This window comes from Nicotiana tomentosiformis, chromosome 2 (assembly GCF_000390325.3).
Source record: "Nicotiana tomentosiformis chromosome 2, ASM39032v3, whole genome shotgun sequence".
Taxonomy (NCBI): domain Eukaryota; kingdom Viridiplantae; phylum Streptophyta; class Magnoliopsida; order Solanales; family Solanaceae; genus Nicotiana; species Nicotiana tomentosiformis.
This window is the reverse complement of record NC_090813.1, coordinates 25659711-25674335: the sequence shown is the minus strand read 5'-3', so window position 1 is coordinate 25674335 and position 14625 is coordinate 25659711. Positions and strand designations below refer to the sequence as shown.

The following is a 14625-nucleotide window of genomic DNA, read 5'->3' as shown; positions in this document are numbered from 1 at the left end:
ACAGGATTAGATCAAAATTTCAATCAATTAAATAATTTTTCTTAAAATGGAATCTTGCAACTCTTAGTTAATCCCTTTTATTTTAGGCAAATATTTCCCAAACCACTTGTACAACCATGTTATTGTCCAATATCCTTTGCCTAGCAACCATGTGTTTCAAGTTCAGCATATGATAACTGGCATCCTTACTTACACAACGAAATTGAGTTGATGGAGTAGCCAGGGGCGGAGTTAGCATCCTAGATACGGGTTCGCCCGAATCCAGTAGTTTTGGTTCAAACTATGTATTTGTGTTAAAAAAATCATTAAATATGAACAAATTATCAATTTAGAACTCAGTAACTTAAACAGACTAATATCCCGAATCCATAAATTTCAAATCCTGGCTCCGCCTCTGGGAGTAGCTATTGCCCTTGAGTTATACTCTTCGGACTGCTTTATTTTTCCAACTTGGCAAATAACATCCCGCAACATAATGACATTCTTTGTTTGTGTGCCGCTACTAATTGGGTTTCAATTGATTTTTCTTCCTTGATCTATTAAGATGTTTCAGTTCGCTAACCTTTAGGTCATTGATTCGATTCGTAAAATTAATTGGGTGACCCTTGTGTTAGGGTAGACTGCTTACGTATCACACCCCCTTGGATGGACCCTTCCCTTGACTTTGCATACAGTAGGCTGCTTACATCACACACCTTTGGATGAGCCCTTTTCCCTATCCTGCCTGAACGCAGTATATTTTATGCACCGGGCTCCCCCTCTTTTTTTCTTTTAATCCTTTGGCTAGAGAAAAAATGATTATACGGGAAGACAATCAGGTGGTCTGTGAATGATGACATTACTGAAGTATAGCACTAGTTCATGAGTGGCTGCTCCAGTTTATTAAAGAAAAATAAAAGGGGGGGGGGGGGGGGATAACTGTTTAAATTGCTGCTATGTATATAAAGTGTTTATATTGAGGTGAAATAGAGTGGGATAAAAAAATGAAGGGGCATTTTGCTGAAGCTAATTTTGAAACATCCTATGTGAAAATAGGAGATTGAGGATCAACAATAATGTTATACCACTTGTTATGGTGCTTTCGTGGTCCATTTTCTCCATAAATTAAAGTCTATTTATGGTTTCCATTATATATGTATATTCAACACATTTTTCTTGCCATATCTTTGTCTGTTTTTTCATTGTCTCGATCATCTTTATACCAACCTATGTGAAAAACTGAAAATGAAGGATTGAGCTACAACAATAATGTTACACAATTTTTCTTTGTATACCTCTTCTATGAAATAGACATGAGACTAGCATTTTTATGTGGGAATATAAGAATAGTTCACATCAGAAATGCAAATTCTACTGCGGATATTTTGGTCGTTCGAAATTAATGAAAATTAAAAATGATCATCTCTGACGGGATTTACAAATAGCACAACTAGAGGAATAAATGAGAAAAATATCACTTGAGATAGTTGGTCATGTCTTATGTAGACTTTCAAATGCACCCCTCTAATGGTGCAATATTAAAAACAAGGTTAAAGTTTTAAGAACAAATTGGGAAGGCAAAAATAAGCTTTTAGAGAGATCTCACACATTCAAAGAATCTCTATGGGATTAGTGTTTCAAAGAGGAATCTCAATCTTGCACTTTATTCTCATCAATCTTTCTCAGTAATATTGCACATGGTTTGCATTTGATATTTTCCCTTTGACCTTGTTAACATGGTCGGTTAAGAATATTTCCGAAGTCAATTGTCTGGAAAAGAAGATGCCTAGAGGAGGAAGAGCAAAAAGATATTTTGTATTCTGAAATGTGCCTTTTATCATGTGCCATTTAAGATCATGTAGATTCTATTTTAGTTACTACTACACCATTGCCACAATTCCAAACAAGTTAGGGTCGACTATATGAATTCTCACTGACCATGTTTTCATCTATCAAGAATGTCGACTCAAAACCTGAGATGGTATTTTGGTATGATCTCATAGCCGGAATATCCGCAATCCAGTAAAGGGAGCTACGAGCCTATGACTTCTCTGTAGAAAAACAAAATAAAATAAAATTAAGCATGCATTTTTTCTGTATGTTTTACTTCAGTACTACAAGAAAAGGAAATACATAAAGCTGGTAAAACTTCAAATGAAATATCTACTCCTCCTATTATATGGTGTAGCTACTGATTTGGGTTCTGAAATTGGTAATTTCAGCCCATTTGTTTAAGCAGGTTTTGGAGCTTACAAATGCTGTCTCAACACCAAAATAGGAAATAACAAAATCTTGAAGAATGAGAATGCAGAGCAAACTTATCCAGAAAGAGAGAGTGCATGAAGAATGATACTCTTTTAAATTAGTATACAATTATGTGTCAAATAAGCTATTCAACTTTACAAGTATCACTTGGCTGATGATCCAAAGTCTTCTCTCTTTGAATTATTTTACAACATGGAGAAAAAGGAAAGGAAATTTTTCCAAGTTGGAATGTAGCTAGACTTTTCAAATGGTCAGTGAGATGATTTAGCTTGATCATAGGTCTTTAAAAAAGATGGTTGTTCTTGAAACCTCCACAATAGCGGTCTCAAAAACATAAATCGTCAGTCCCTCAGTACAGACCAAAGAGACTGATGAAATCAACAGCCTGTACTGTAGAATGTCTTCCAGAAATCATGAGTTGAATTTTGCCAAGATCTGTAAAAGCCTGTGTAAAGTATGATCAGCAATTCACACAATCCTTAGCATAAGCCTAATAGAGTTTGCCGACGATTATAGAGAATCAATCACTTGCTCATTGAAAGTCAGACACCATCCTCTTCCATATCCGACCGAAGAAATTTCCATGGTCCATCTCTTGTTTGTAACCTGCTATTCACAAGTACTTGTCAAAAATTTCTCGCTGAAAGGTAACACTACAGAAAAGAAAAGGCTATGACATGAACATAACGATTTAGACCATTTTCCATTTTATGGTGACTTAGAGGCGTAACCACTTGGCCGGTAACTAGGCCATAGGAGAGTTCTTAAAGCTAATTGTACCAAAGAGACTAATGATGATCACTGGAGAGATTAATAACCTGCATTACTAAAATAGATTCTGTTCACCTTGCTGCAAGTGGAATATTATGACTCAAACACTCAAGGACAAAAATCAAATAAACCAAGCTACAACAGAAATATTATGACTCAAACGCCATTGTTTTTTCCCTAGAAATATACAGAAATTTGAGGCTTTGATTCAACCTACAACTTTCAATTAATGATTAATACAGTCAAAATGGAAAACAAAGAGCTTTTTACTATTCGTTACAGCATTAAGCAACTGACTAAGACTGCCACTTCATTAACTAAATGAAAAAACTAAGACAGCATATACGATAAAATGCAACTTGGTTCAATTTGTAAAATTACCAAAATTCTCTCTAAGGTTGACGAAAGAGATAGACACAGAGATTTACCTCAAAAATCCAGCTACAACACGCAAAGTCATGAAGAGAAAAAGTCCCGCCCAGACTCCAGGAAGACCAAATGATGGTGCAGCCACAAGTAAGAAGATTGAGGAGACTAGTCCAATCAGAAACTGTTTGACAAATATAGGAAGCTGAATCAGAAGGAGAGAACATAATCTAACGATATTTATCTTGTTGGTCATAATGTAGGACACACTCCAAATCCATCATCTTTTTTCCCCAATTGGTGTTTGGATCACATTCAATTAGATACACCAACAAGAATGTTCAAGCAGCATCTCACTGATTGGCTAAAAGCCAGCCAACTCAAATTGAAATGTATGTTCTAGTCTTTACTTTATTCATTTGTAACAAAGGCCCTAGAACATGTAGCAACCAACATTGGGAGTTGGGACAATAATTCATTACTATGCATAATCAGCTTCCAGGACAACTTATTGCTTGATCCTGTTTTAACTCTTCTCTAGACGTTTCCTTCCAGGCATCTTCTTACATAATGTTACTGAAAAAGCAAAAGCCTAACCAGAAATACAAATATCATATAAAGATTTCTTTTGTTCAACATTTTGATCACCTCATTGAACCATATAGACTCTGCCTAATATTTTCCTTTTAATTTGCCGCTGGTGCTAATAGTTATTCAATTAAAGCAAAAACTAAGTATATATCTAAACATTTAGTAGGTGTTCCAGTGTAAAAGTTTACATTCTTGCTTCTCACTTTGATTCTACTCTGGCTCTATTTCTGGTTGCGCAGGTCAGAATACTATTTTCTGAAGAAAGGTGCAGAAATGTGTTACCATAGAATATGCAGCAAATTCGAAGTCTGAAACACCATAATAGAGCCCATCAAGAACGAAGGCAATGGCATTTATTGGCTGAGATCCAGCAACAAACTGTCCAACAAATCATATTAATAAGAAAAGAATGAGTAGTTTAATTTATCATTCAAATATCAAGTCTAGATAAGGAAACCCGACAACTTTATACAAGTTTAGAAATGACAGCTGTGTAATTACTTCTAAATGACCAAAACAATTTCATGATAAAGAAATTACCTAGCTGGTGCAAAGCAGGAATTGTAGTCTAACATAAATATATGTCAACTTTGGGGAACATGCTACAGTTTTGGGGTTCAAAATCCACCGGAAAAATGCTGAGAAATCTGGATAAGACTTTCATACCAGAGTACCATATCTGGCAATTTCCAGGACTTCAGAATCTGAGCTGAATAAGCCGGAGAGCGCTTCAAAACCAACAAACAAGCTAAAACCCAAGGTGACTCCTGTCAATGCACCAATCTGACATAATTCACATAAAGAGTAAAAGATGTAGTAAGTCAATATTATATTCTTAATGTTTTCTCTTACAAGCTGAGTCAGTAATTAGGGTTGAGAATTAATAAAGAGTACTGGAGTAGGAAACCAAGTTACCTGTAGAACTTTATAAACCACTTCTCGTGCTTGGCCATAATTACCTTGAGAAACTCCACTGGCAAGGAGAGCCTAAAAATCAACAGAATAAGAATGCAATCAAAAAAGCATCGAAAGACTAAACTCCTATTTCACAACTAAAGATTGCAGGAAATAATTCCATGGAAATTGTCTAAATATGACCTCGTTGGGAACTTCAGTTAAAGAAAAGCCTGTGACTTCATAGGTAAGTGACAACCAAAAAAAAAAAAAAAGAAATTAAAAGAAGAGATTCAGGAGTTATATGATGCAGTTCCATCTGTTACAGGGAAGCACAATTGAGGTCCTAATCACTAATAAAATTGAATAGTATTTGGCTTTCACTGAGACATAAAAACAGAGCTGCTGAAAAATTTTCTGAAAATTATTCAATAAAGCCAGAAATGATGGCAAAGAAAACAAATAGTTTAGTCAAAGTATGCTCACCTGTCCAGCAAGTGCCAAGGCATCAGTTAGCAATGATACAGCTAGCCAAACTTGAACACAGATCTGATGACCAGCCATAGGAACGGGGCCCTCTTGTGCTGCCATTGCTGTTGATAGCGTAGTGGTAATTAGAAGTGCTAAAGTCCTCCCTATTAGAAGGGAACCTGGAAAAGATAAGAACAAGATTAACCTAAGATAGGTTCGATCTTTTCATTTTGAATAAGCTTAACCTAGAGCATTTTGATGTGTTTTGATAAAGTCCACAAGAGAAACTCTTAGTTATCTTTCCACGGGTTCAGACATAGAAAAATATTCTGCAGTCGCTTAAAGACCAAATGCTACTTTATATGTTTGGTATAAGTAATCCTTTCAATCTACATTTTTTCTTGAAACAGATCTAAAGAATCTATAAAAGTTGTTAGTTTCATTAAAGGCAAGAGATTGTATTTATGAAGTATCATGGAATAGATCAAATCATTATAGTTTTTTTTAAACTTAATTTGCTGTACCTTCGTCATTCTCCCATTACTCAATCTTCATATTTGAATGAAATCATATTCACATCTTCAATCATTTTCTCATTTGAAGTATTCATCTTCAACTATTCATAGATTTATATGCAGATATACCAATTTCAAGTTTCACTAGCTGCTGCTATAGGAGATTCAGTTGGACATATTTGACTATTGTGTCAAAAACATTATCCACACAAAATGGGAGCCTTTTCATCAAAATTTTCTTTGTTAACTACAAAAGATATCCTGATTCAGGTGTCGTTTTGACAGTTTGCAGGAAAGTACCAGATTTAAGATACTGAGCAAATCTTCCCACGTCAACGTCTGGAGCAATAAGAAGTACTTTTTCGTTTAACTTCCACATAAGGATAAAAGCAGACAAGTATCTGGTAAAAATGTAGATCAAACAAAAAATAAGATAGAGAAAGTGGACAGGAAGTTATATCATGTACAAAGTAAAGGTTTACCGCATCACCAACATACTCAGATATCACAGCAGCAGTTGCAGCCCCACTAATACCAAAACCAAAGGGAAATATCAAAATTGGAGACAATAATGCATTTAGCAAGTTACCAGCTCCTGACAATCCAGAACTGTTCTTTGTCAGATATAGAAGTAGAAGCATTAAGGAAGGATTATACTTAAATATTTGGGACATAACAAAAAAAGAGCCGTATTTAGCAGACCATACTGAAGCGGGAGCCGAGATATGCCATCAAGCGAAGACAATAATTTGTTAATATAAAACCATACTCTAGCCCGTCTTACAAGGTAGTAGCATTTTCAAGAGTTGTTTTCCTAGTTTACTAAGCTAAACAAGTCTTTAATAAATGTTAGATCTTATCCCTACTTATTCAAGATATATAAAATCAAAACAACAACAACTACGCCTCAGTCCCAAACAAGTTGGGGTCGGCAATAAACATGTTCATTCCTTTCATTTAGCTCAATTCATATCATCATAATTACTAAAATAAAATAAAATAAAAATGCAAGTAAAATAAATAAGTATATATATAATAGTAATAATAAAGTTCTCTACCAACTACCAAGTCTAAAACCTATTCACAACTAGTAGGTATCACCTATATGAATTTTTCTCTTCCAAGATATATAAAATCAAATGAAGTCAAAATCTAAAGTAGTGCCTAGACCACCTATATTGTTGGAACGGTACTTATGTCTGAAAGCTTACTATATATTGAGGTTTAATAAACAGATTTAGCTCAACTAAATGAGTGGTCCATATACACAAAATATTTGCATCTCAACTTTCCCAATGAGCTCGTGAAGTCAATATCCAAACAGCAATAAACAGCTTGAAGCAGTTATCTACCAACAATCCATAAATAATATTTATGAAATTTGAATATTAGACACAAGATGCCAGGACAGCTTCCAAGTGGCCTTTGTTTTATGTAGATTAGAGAAGTATTTGGATATCTTTGATACTTGCCAACAGCATATAAAGGAGTTTTTGTGTCCTTAAATCCACGAAATGCTCCTTGAGCAGCAAGTGCTATTACGATTGGTGGAGCTCCAAAGGCCCGCATTGTAAGGAATTGCTCAGCTGGTACACGCATTGGTGAATCCTGCAACACATCAACAATCCCAAATGGATTTACATTGAAGATCTTCAGCAAACATCAAGACACATGGGCTTTATACTAATGCACGGGAATAGGGGAAGCATAAATCCAAGTGGCATCTCTGAGATCTGATTGTCACTATGTCATTCTCCAAGATATATTGCCCGAACAAAAAAGGCCTCAATAGCTTACGACTTGGGAATTGGAAGAGAAGAATTTAGCCCTCATGCTAGAAGATAAATTTGTTTTCCAAATTAAGACATACAACAGATATACCCATGGTATTCATCAGGAAACCGGAGCCAAAAGAAAGTCCAACAGCTTCTGCAATGCCAAGGCCAAGAGCAAGTAGCAAAGAAGTTGATACTGAAGGAAGTAGTATTTTGCTTTGTGAATCAGGTGAGCGACCTAATTAAAGAAAAAAATATAACCCATATCAGGTAAATGCAGAATGTTTGATAAATTAAAAGTAGCGCTTTGACAAAAGACCACTGTCACCTTTAGCAATTAATGCCTGCTCTTCAGCAACAAAAGAAGTTGTGACGTTGAGCAAAGGAACATTGAATAATTTCGATATGAGGTTGAAAACTGATACAGAAATACCTACTGCTGCCAATTCAACCGATCCTACAAAACACATGCATAGATAAGTAAGACAAACATGAAACATGGACCAGAATGTTGTACTTCATCATTTCAAAATTTTATCCTCTCCTACTTTATTTCAGCAATGTCGGAACAATACTTTTTTTCTTAAAGTGGGACCCAGTCTTCAAACTAAACTTTAGTTGCAACCCACTTATACAGTATTTGAACTAGTTTTAAATTTACCAAATTGTAAATAGTAAGTAAAGCACATTTTTAACTTTCATCTTAATCCTAGTAACTATTTCACATTAAGTCAAACAAGTTAAGTAACGGTTCCTTCAGGGTTAATTTCATGGATGATGACTCAATTTTCACCGTATTGCACCGAAGTAACTAAACTTTTGTTTGTAACAAAAAAGCAACTGACTTTACCTAGGTATCACAAAATTTAACTATTTTTTGTAACCCAAAAGTCATTCAACGTCTTACATAACAGTTACTAGGAGGAAACAAACGAGACATTTTGCATGATACTTAGGCAAAGTTGAATGACTTGTTACAAAATATTTAGCGACTTTATGTGATACTTAGACAAAGTTGAGTAACTTTCTCATTAAAAAAATAATTTAGTGAATTTGGTGCAATGAAGTAAAAGTTGAGTGACCATCCACAAATTACCCCGTTTCAGCAGCTAGTTTAAATCACACAGCTATCAGCTAGTCATATTGTTCTACTATGATCCCTTGGCAGAGGCAGGATTGGAATTAAATTAAATATCAGCTCACTGGAGAACATAACCATAACAAAGAAGGGATAGTAAAAAAGTACCCAAATGTCCAACAAATGCAGTATCAACAAGTGAAGTAATGGGATCAGCAGCAAGAGCTAACGCCGCGGGCAACGCAATGGACATAATCTCCCATCCAGTTCCATCTAATTTCAGCAGGGAAGAGACTGAATCCAACAACGATGACGAGGATGGAAGGTCCGAATCGGGTCCTGGGTCAGGATCCGGACTCTTGACCCGACTTTCTCCCGAATCAGAATTGGAATTGGTATTATCGACAGAAGTTTCGGATAGGACAATACGATTTTTGTCCCTAGAAGATTTGATTAGTGTAGTACGCAGTCGAGTTGAGTAGTTAGTATTAATACTCTTTAGCGGAAGAATAGTAGAATAACAGAAATAACTGTAATTATAATTTTTTTGGTGAAGAGACTGCGTAAATAAGGGATTATTTTGGTGGTAAAGAGCAGACGCCATTGTTGCTTGGGAAAGAAAAAAAAATATTTTGGATAGAAGAAGAAGGTGAATAGAATCTGGCTTTTTAGATACGTGGGGAAGAATAAGAAAGGTAAATTTTGTTTGGCTATCAACTAAATTAACGGCTGGAATGCGAGTTCTTCAATAAAATATCTTTCCTAACATTATACTGTACCGACACTTAGGGCGCCAAATTTTGTTATTTAGATTATATATGAGTAGTTGTTATTTTGTACCATTTTCTCCTTTTTTCAACAATTTTCCAGATACTCTTCAATATATTTGTTATAAAGAATTATGATCTATTATTTAATTATAATTAGTTCGGTTTTGAGTTAAACGAATTAAGGAATCAATGTTTGACTTTGAGCACACGAAAAATTAGAAACTTTGAAATCTTGTACTTAAATTGGTTATTCGATCGGAAGGGATATATCTTTCCGTTGTTTTCAATTTCAGTAAGTTTCTGCATTCTCTAAAAAGTCATATTTCATTCTTGGATTTTGAAGTGTTCAAATGCACCTTCATGATTAATACATTTTGTAAACTAAGAATGTGCTTGACCCATCTCCATATCTTGATCATTTCGTCTGACAGTGTAAAACTTTTCCACTGTATTTCATATATGAAAATCTCTTATACCTCTACAATGCTCAACTGTCCGTTTGGTTGTGGTTTGTTTTTCTCCGGTCCACTTTAAGTGATTTTTTGTGGTCCATAATATTTAATTTTTTCAGATATCAAGAAAGAATTAATGTAAACTTTCCAAAGTTGCCTTTGGAATAAAGAGCCTAGGAGTAATTTGTTATATTTTCAACGAGCAAATTAAGGTAAATATGGTCAATTTCATTATTAATTAATGCTAAAAGGTGAATTACTTAAAATGTCCTAAAAGAGCCAAAAAATCACTTAAAGTGAACCAGAAAGAGTAATAAAAGTACTTCAGTGGATAATTGTGCTGCTCACTCCAAACTTCAAGGGCCAATCTGAATATTCCCAAGTTCAATGCTAAAGTATTAGCCAGAGTAGCATAATTACTAAACATATTAGCAGATTAGAAGATACAAGAATGCTCATACTGCAGGTCTAGAATACACTCTTTTATGCATTGACTTGGCTAGTGGCTTTGGGCTAAGCTCACGAACCTCAATTTACTGAATTGACTTGCTGCTAATGAGCTTTTGATACTCTTCGCGAAGTTCATATATTCTAATTTGAATTCCCCCAACTGTGGTTCATGGTATACACTCATTTAAACAAAATTTCGAGCAAAACAGAAGAACGACTTTTTTCTATAAGGCTGATATCTGCTAGTTTGAACATACTTCAACTATTTCAACGGGTACTTACTATCTCCCAGCAGCATTGTTATTGAGAATCACCAAACTATCAAAGTGAAACTCAAACGAAAGAAGCATCATCTCTTCACTCTGCAATTGGTTTACCTTGAGGTTCAAGATTTTGCTTCAATACTAACAGTAGAAATAAGGGCGTGCTCATTCGAGATGTACATTACGTTAAGGTGTGAACTTTTCTTTTCTCCTATGATAGTGGAAAGATTACTTACAAAGTGCACCTGTTTTTTTCACAAAAATTGAAATAGCAGCTCGTTCCATACATCAGGAACGCCAGGCAAGCACCAATGGATGCAATCCGAGTAACTTGCAGGATCTGCTAATTTCTCAGGAGTCAGCGTCTCCCAAAACTTACGATATATGGAAGGGTGGCCGTCTTTCCTATATTCTGAAAGCTGAGTAATGTTGAGAACATTAACCTTTGAGCCCAACTTGGCCAGTATCCTTTCAACCATCTGCATTGTGGGAAAGTCAGAATCTATACCCCAGTATGTTCCATTCTTTATTGGAAGCTTCTCGTCGTAGCAGTTTCCTTCGCTTCCTGGTTCCCATTCTTGTTTCCTGAATTTTGAAAGAAGAAAAAAAAAACACGATTTCTTACTGTAGAGAAGAGATAAATCTAAACCAAGATAAGCATCTTTCATGTCGGATCCAAATTAATATTTCAAATGAAGAAGGAACTCGGCATCAACTTTAAATAATGGTGAGACATTTATGAACTCGTATCAATAAATGCACAATCGCAAATGAAATGAGAGTATTATGTTGGGTGCAAATCTTTTATCAGTTTAGTTCACCGCCAATGTTTCACCTGGCATTGACAATCTAACTAAAAATGTTAAATTTAGCTACTTAATATTAGGTGCAAAAATCAACATACACAAAACAAGCTGCTTCCAATCTCCTAATTAGTTCATATATAACAATCAAAATTGATTCTGAACTTTGGAATCCAGTCAAATCCATGCAGGCATATAGTTAAGACCTTTGTAGTTAAGTACTTAAAGTAAGCTTTAGAAATAAACGAAGAGCTTCTCACTTACGTGAAATGCGTAGGGGACATAGTGACAAAAAAGACCTTCTTCGCGCGATCAACATTGGAATCCACCCACTTTGCCCATGCTTCCATAGCTAACTCCATGCCTCCCAACCCATCTATTTCCTCACAAACTCCATTTTCTTCGCTACTCCATCTAAAAAAGTAATGGAACTGATAAGAAAGCAATCCTTCTTTCTTTGCAAAACTTCAATTTATTTAGATATATAAATAATAATCGTTCCTTGAGCTGAAAGTTTTCATTTATCAGCTTTCTGAGATGTCAAATATTAGGTCTTGGCATATCTGCTTAAGTCATGACCTAATTAGAGTTCATACTTACAATAACTTAACAGGGCCCTGTCTCCACCAAAGATATGAATTGAAGACTAATATATCAGCGTGCATCCATTCTGATGAATGCCTAAGAAGTGAATCAGGACGAAGTATTCGCTCAGGCAGTCTGTGATCAACAGGATCATCAGAATTTGATTCGACAAGAAGTGGCGCCCAAAGAAACTCTATGCTGGCATTGTATTCCTGTCATCAACACCGAAACACATGAATTTAGTAACAGTCGTTATATTTTCTAGACATAATCAATACCATCTGCATATACCGAGATACCTATAAATTGAGTCAAGCTTGACATTATATAAAGTTTGAGATCACTTAGTAGAATGATAAATCTCATATACTCAAAAAAATTCACTTGACCTCTGCTCTAAATATTGAAAGGTGAGCCTGTGGTGTCATGAACTTCTTCTCAGCAGGAATAACAGATTGCAAAAGACACACCATCGATATCCACTGTCCTCTATTCAGTGAGTCTCCCACAAACATTAGTCTTTTCCCTCTTAATTTCTCCCACATTTCAGTCACATTCCACCTGTGTATCAACATTAACAAGTCAATAAATGTAATAAGCATGACACAACAATTTCTACAATTATAATTCAAAAATTCAAACATGTATAGGGTGAGATTAACTAATCTAATATTTTATAATTTGATTAACGTTAACAACTTTTTTTAGTAAAAGTGGTGTCTAGGCCAACCTGCCGCTTGCGCACACCTCGACTGTTCCACCTGGTAACTGTTATTTCCGACCAGCACAGGTAGGTAACTCTATCTACCAAGGCTTGGGCAAATAGAAATTATTCGAATATTCTATCATCTAATGATTCAGTTGCTTATTTAATGTTATTATATTTAGGTATTGGTTACAAATGAGCTATTACACAAAAGCAGAAAAGAAATTAATGGAAATCAAAATGTTACCTCTTCAAATTGCAGTGGTGAGGTTGCCATCTCCAGTACTGGTAGTCCAGATCTTGTCGGCCATGCTTGTGGCACGCCAATTGATCAGACATATAAGGACAATCCGAATCTTTATACAGTGGATATGAACTATTATCAAACACCCATTCCCCTGAAAAATAATCACATGTCTCCGGCATTTCTCTTCGGCCACTAATCTCCGGTTTGAAGCTATCCCATTCAGCTCTCTTTCCACTATACTTCACAGTGGACTGGCAAGCACTTGATTTATCCAAAGGCACTACAAAACCACAAAAATCCCCTCAGATGGACTCAAAAATGAAATACTCCCTGAGTCCCAATTAAGTGGAACACTTTCCTTTTCGGTTTATCCCAAAAAGAATGACAACTTTCAATATCTATATCTAGAAATAGTTAACTATAAAATTCAAATTTTATCGTTAATGAGATAATTTATAGCTACACAGATGTCTATGGCTTGTTTTAAATCACATATTTCAAAAGTCTTTCTGTCTTTCTTTAACTTGGGCTCAAGTCAAGAGAGGCGGTGCTAGAACACAACCTACAGGTTCGGCTTAAACCAGTAGCTTTTGTCCAAACCATGTATTTGTCTTAAAAAATTTATAATTTATTAATTTAACTTAAACATATTAGATTCCGAACCCATAAACTTCAAATCTTGGATCCGCTTTTGTGACAGTAACAAATGACACATAAAGTGGGATGGAGAGTGTAAACATCAAATTTCTTTTTTCATTTTTAGCATAATATTTGAAATAACTTATTCAAGGAAAAAAGGGGTTCTAAAAATATGTTTGTTTCTGAATTCCAATTTCAAGAAAATGCACAAAAAGGCACTATATACAGAACCCCACAAAAAAACCCTAGAAAATTTGCTCAAAAAACGACGAAAATGTCAAAAAGAAAGGATTTTGCTGATACCCAAGAAATGACAAGATCACAAGACTGACCTGGAGGAATTCTTGGGAGGGTGTGTTTGGAATGAATTTCTTGAATGCTACTTTCATTATAGAGGATAGAGAAAACTATGAAGACGAAGAAGATGAGCGCTATGAGAGGATACTGTGTTCTCTTCTTCGGCCATTTCTGCATTTTGTGTGTGTGTGTGCGTGAGAGAGAGAGAGAGAGAGAGAGAGAGAGAGGAATGAAGAATATTGATTGACTAATGTATTTGGACAGCCGACAGTGACACCCTTTTAAATCTGAACAACTTTTTATGAAAATAATAATATCTGCTTATTGCGATTAAAGTATGATTTTATGATTGTGTTTGCTTATATGGCAACAATTAAGAATTATGATTTGGATCAAATTACCCTTAAATTTTGGATTTATTAATAATGGAAGGGTCCACCTTATTGATTCCTAGATAACGTGCATCTAACTAAGCGAGTTGTATAAAATAAAAAAAATAAAAAATAAAAAACTACGGGAGTTTTATTTATTTATTTATTTATTTTGGTTCACAAAAAAAAAAAAAAAAACAACTATGGGAGTTGTTTGTGTTTTGCACGTTTAATGTCGGTTCCCTTTACAATTAGCCGTAATTACTTTTTTTGTTTTAAGATTTACCATAATCTCTTCAATATTTTTGCAAAGCACGAACTCTCTGATTTACATTCT

At 35.0% G+C, this 14625-nt stretch overlaps 2 protein-coding genes across 4 annotated transcripts; both read right to left on the bottom strand.

Annotated features, from left to right (window-relative positions):
* Window positions 1–2319: 2319 nt before the first annotated feature.
* LOC104101287 (protein DETOXIFICATION 44, chloroplastic) lies at window positions 2320–9434 on the bottom strand. 3 transcript variants are annotated; one of them, XM_009608735.4, is made up of 12 exons: window positions 8874–9429; window positions 7956–8084; window positions 7723–7865; window positions 7325–7460; window positions 6351–6447; window positions 6153–6253; window positions 5353–5516; window positions 4888–4959; window positions 4639–4755; window positions 4255–4350; window positions 3444–3565; window positions 2320–2850 (listed from the first exon to the last, which is right to left on the bottom strand). In XM_009608735.4, exons 1-12 carry the CDS (start codon window positions 9307–9309, stop codon window positions 2787–2789), a joined length of 1677 nt encoding a protein of 558 aa, XP_009607030.1. In that variant the 5' UTR covers window positions 9310–9429; the 3' UTR covers window positions 2320–2786. The 3 variants fall into 3 exon arrangements, 2 of the variants coding, with proteins under 2 accessions (XP_009607030.1, XP_018627986.1); XM_018772470.2 differs by lacking the exons at window positions 2320–2850; window positions 3444–3565 and adding an exon at window positions 3572–3973 and having other exon boundaries at window positions 8874–9434; XR_687422.3 differs by lacking the exons at window positions 2320–2850; window positions 3444–3565 and having other exon boundaries at window positions 4513–4755; window positions 8874–9433.
* A 1273-nt stretch (window positions 9435–10707) lies between these two features.
* LOC104101286 (protein trichome birefringence-like 35) lies at window positions 10708–14188 on the bottom strand. The gene is made up of 6 exons (XM_009608734.4): window positions 13953–14188; window positions 12982–13261; window positions 12418–12589; window positions 12044–12240; window positions 11708–11857; window positions 10708–11225 (listed from the first exon to the last, which is right to left on the bottom strand). The coding sequence occupies exons 1-6, from the start codon at window positions 14092–14094 to the stop codon at window positions 10895–10897; spliced, it is 1272 nt and encodes a 423-aa protein (XP_009607029.1). The 5' UTR covers window positions 14095–14188; the 3' UTR covers window positions 10708–10894.
* Between the last annotated feature and the right edge of the window lie 437 nt (window positions 14189–14625).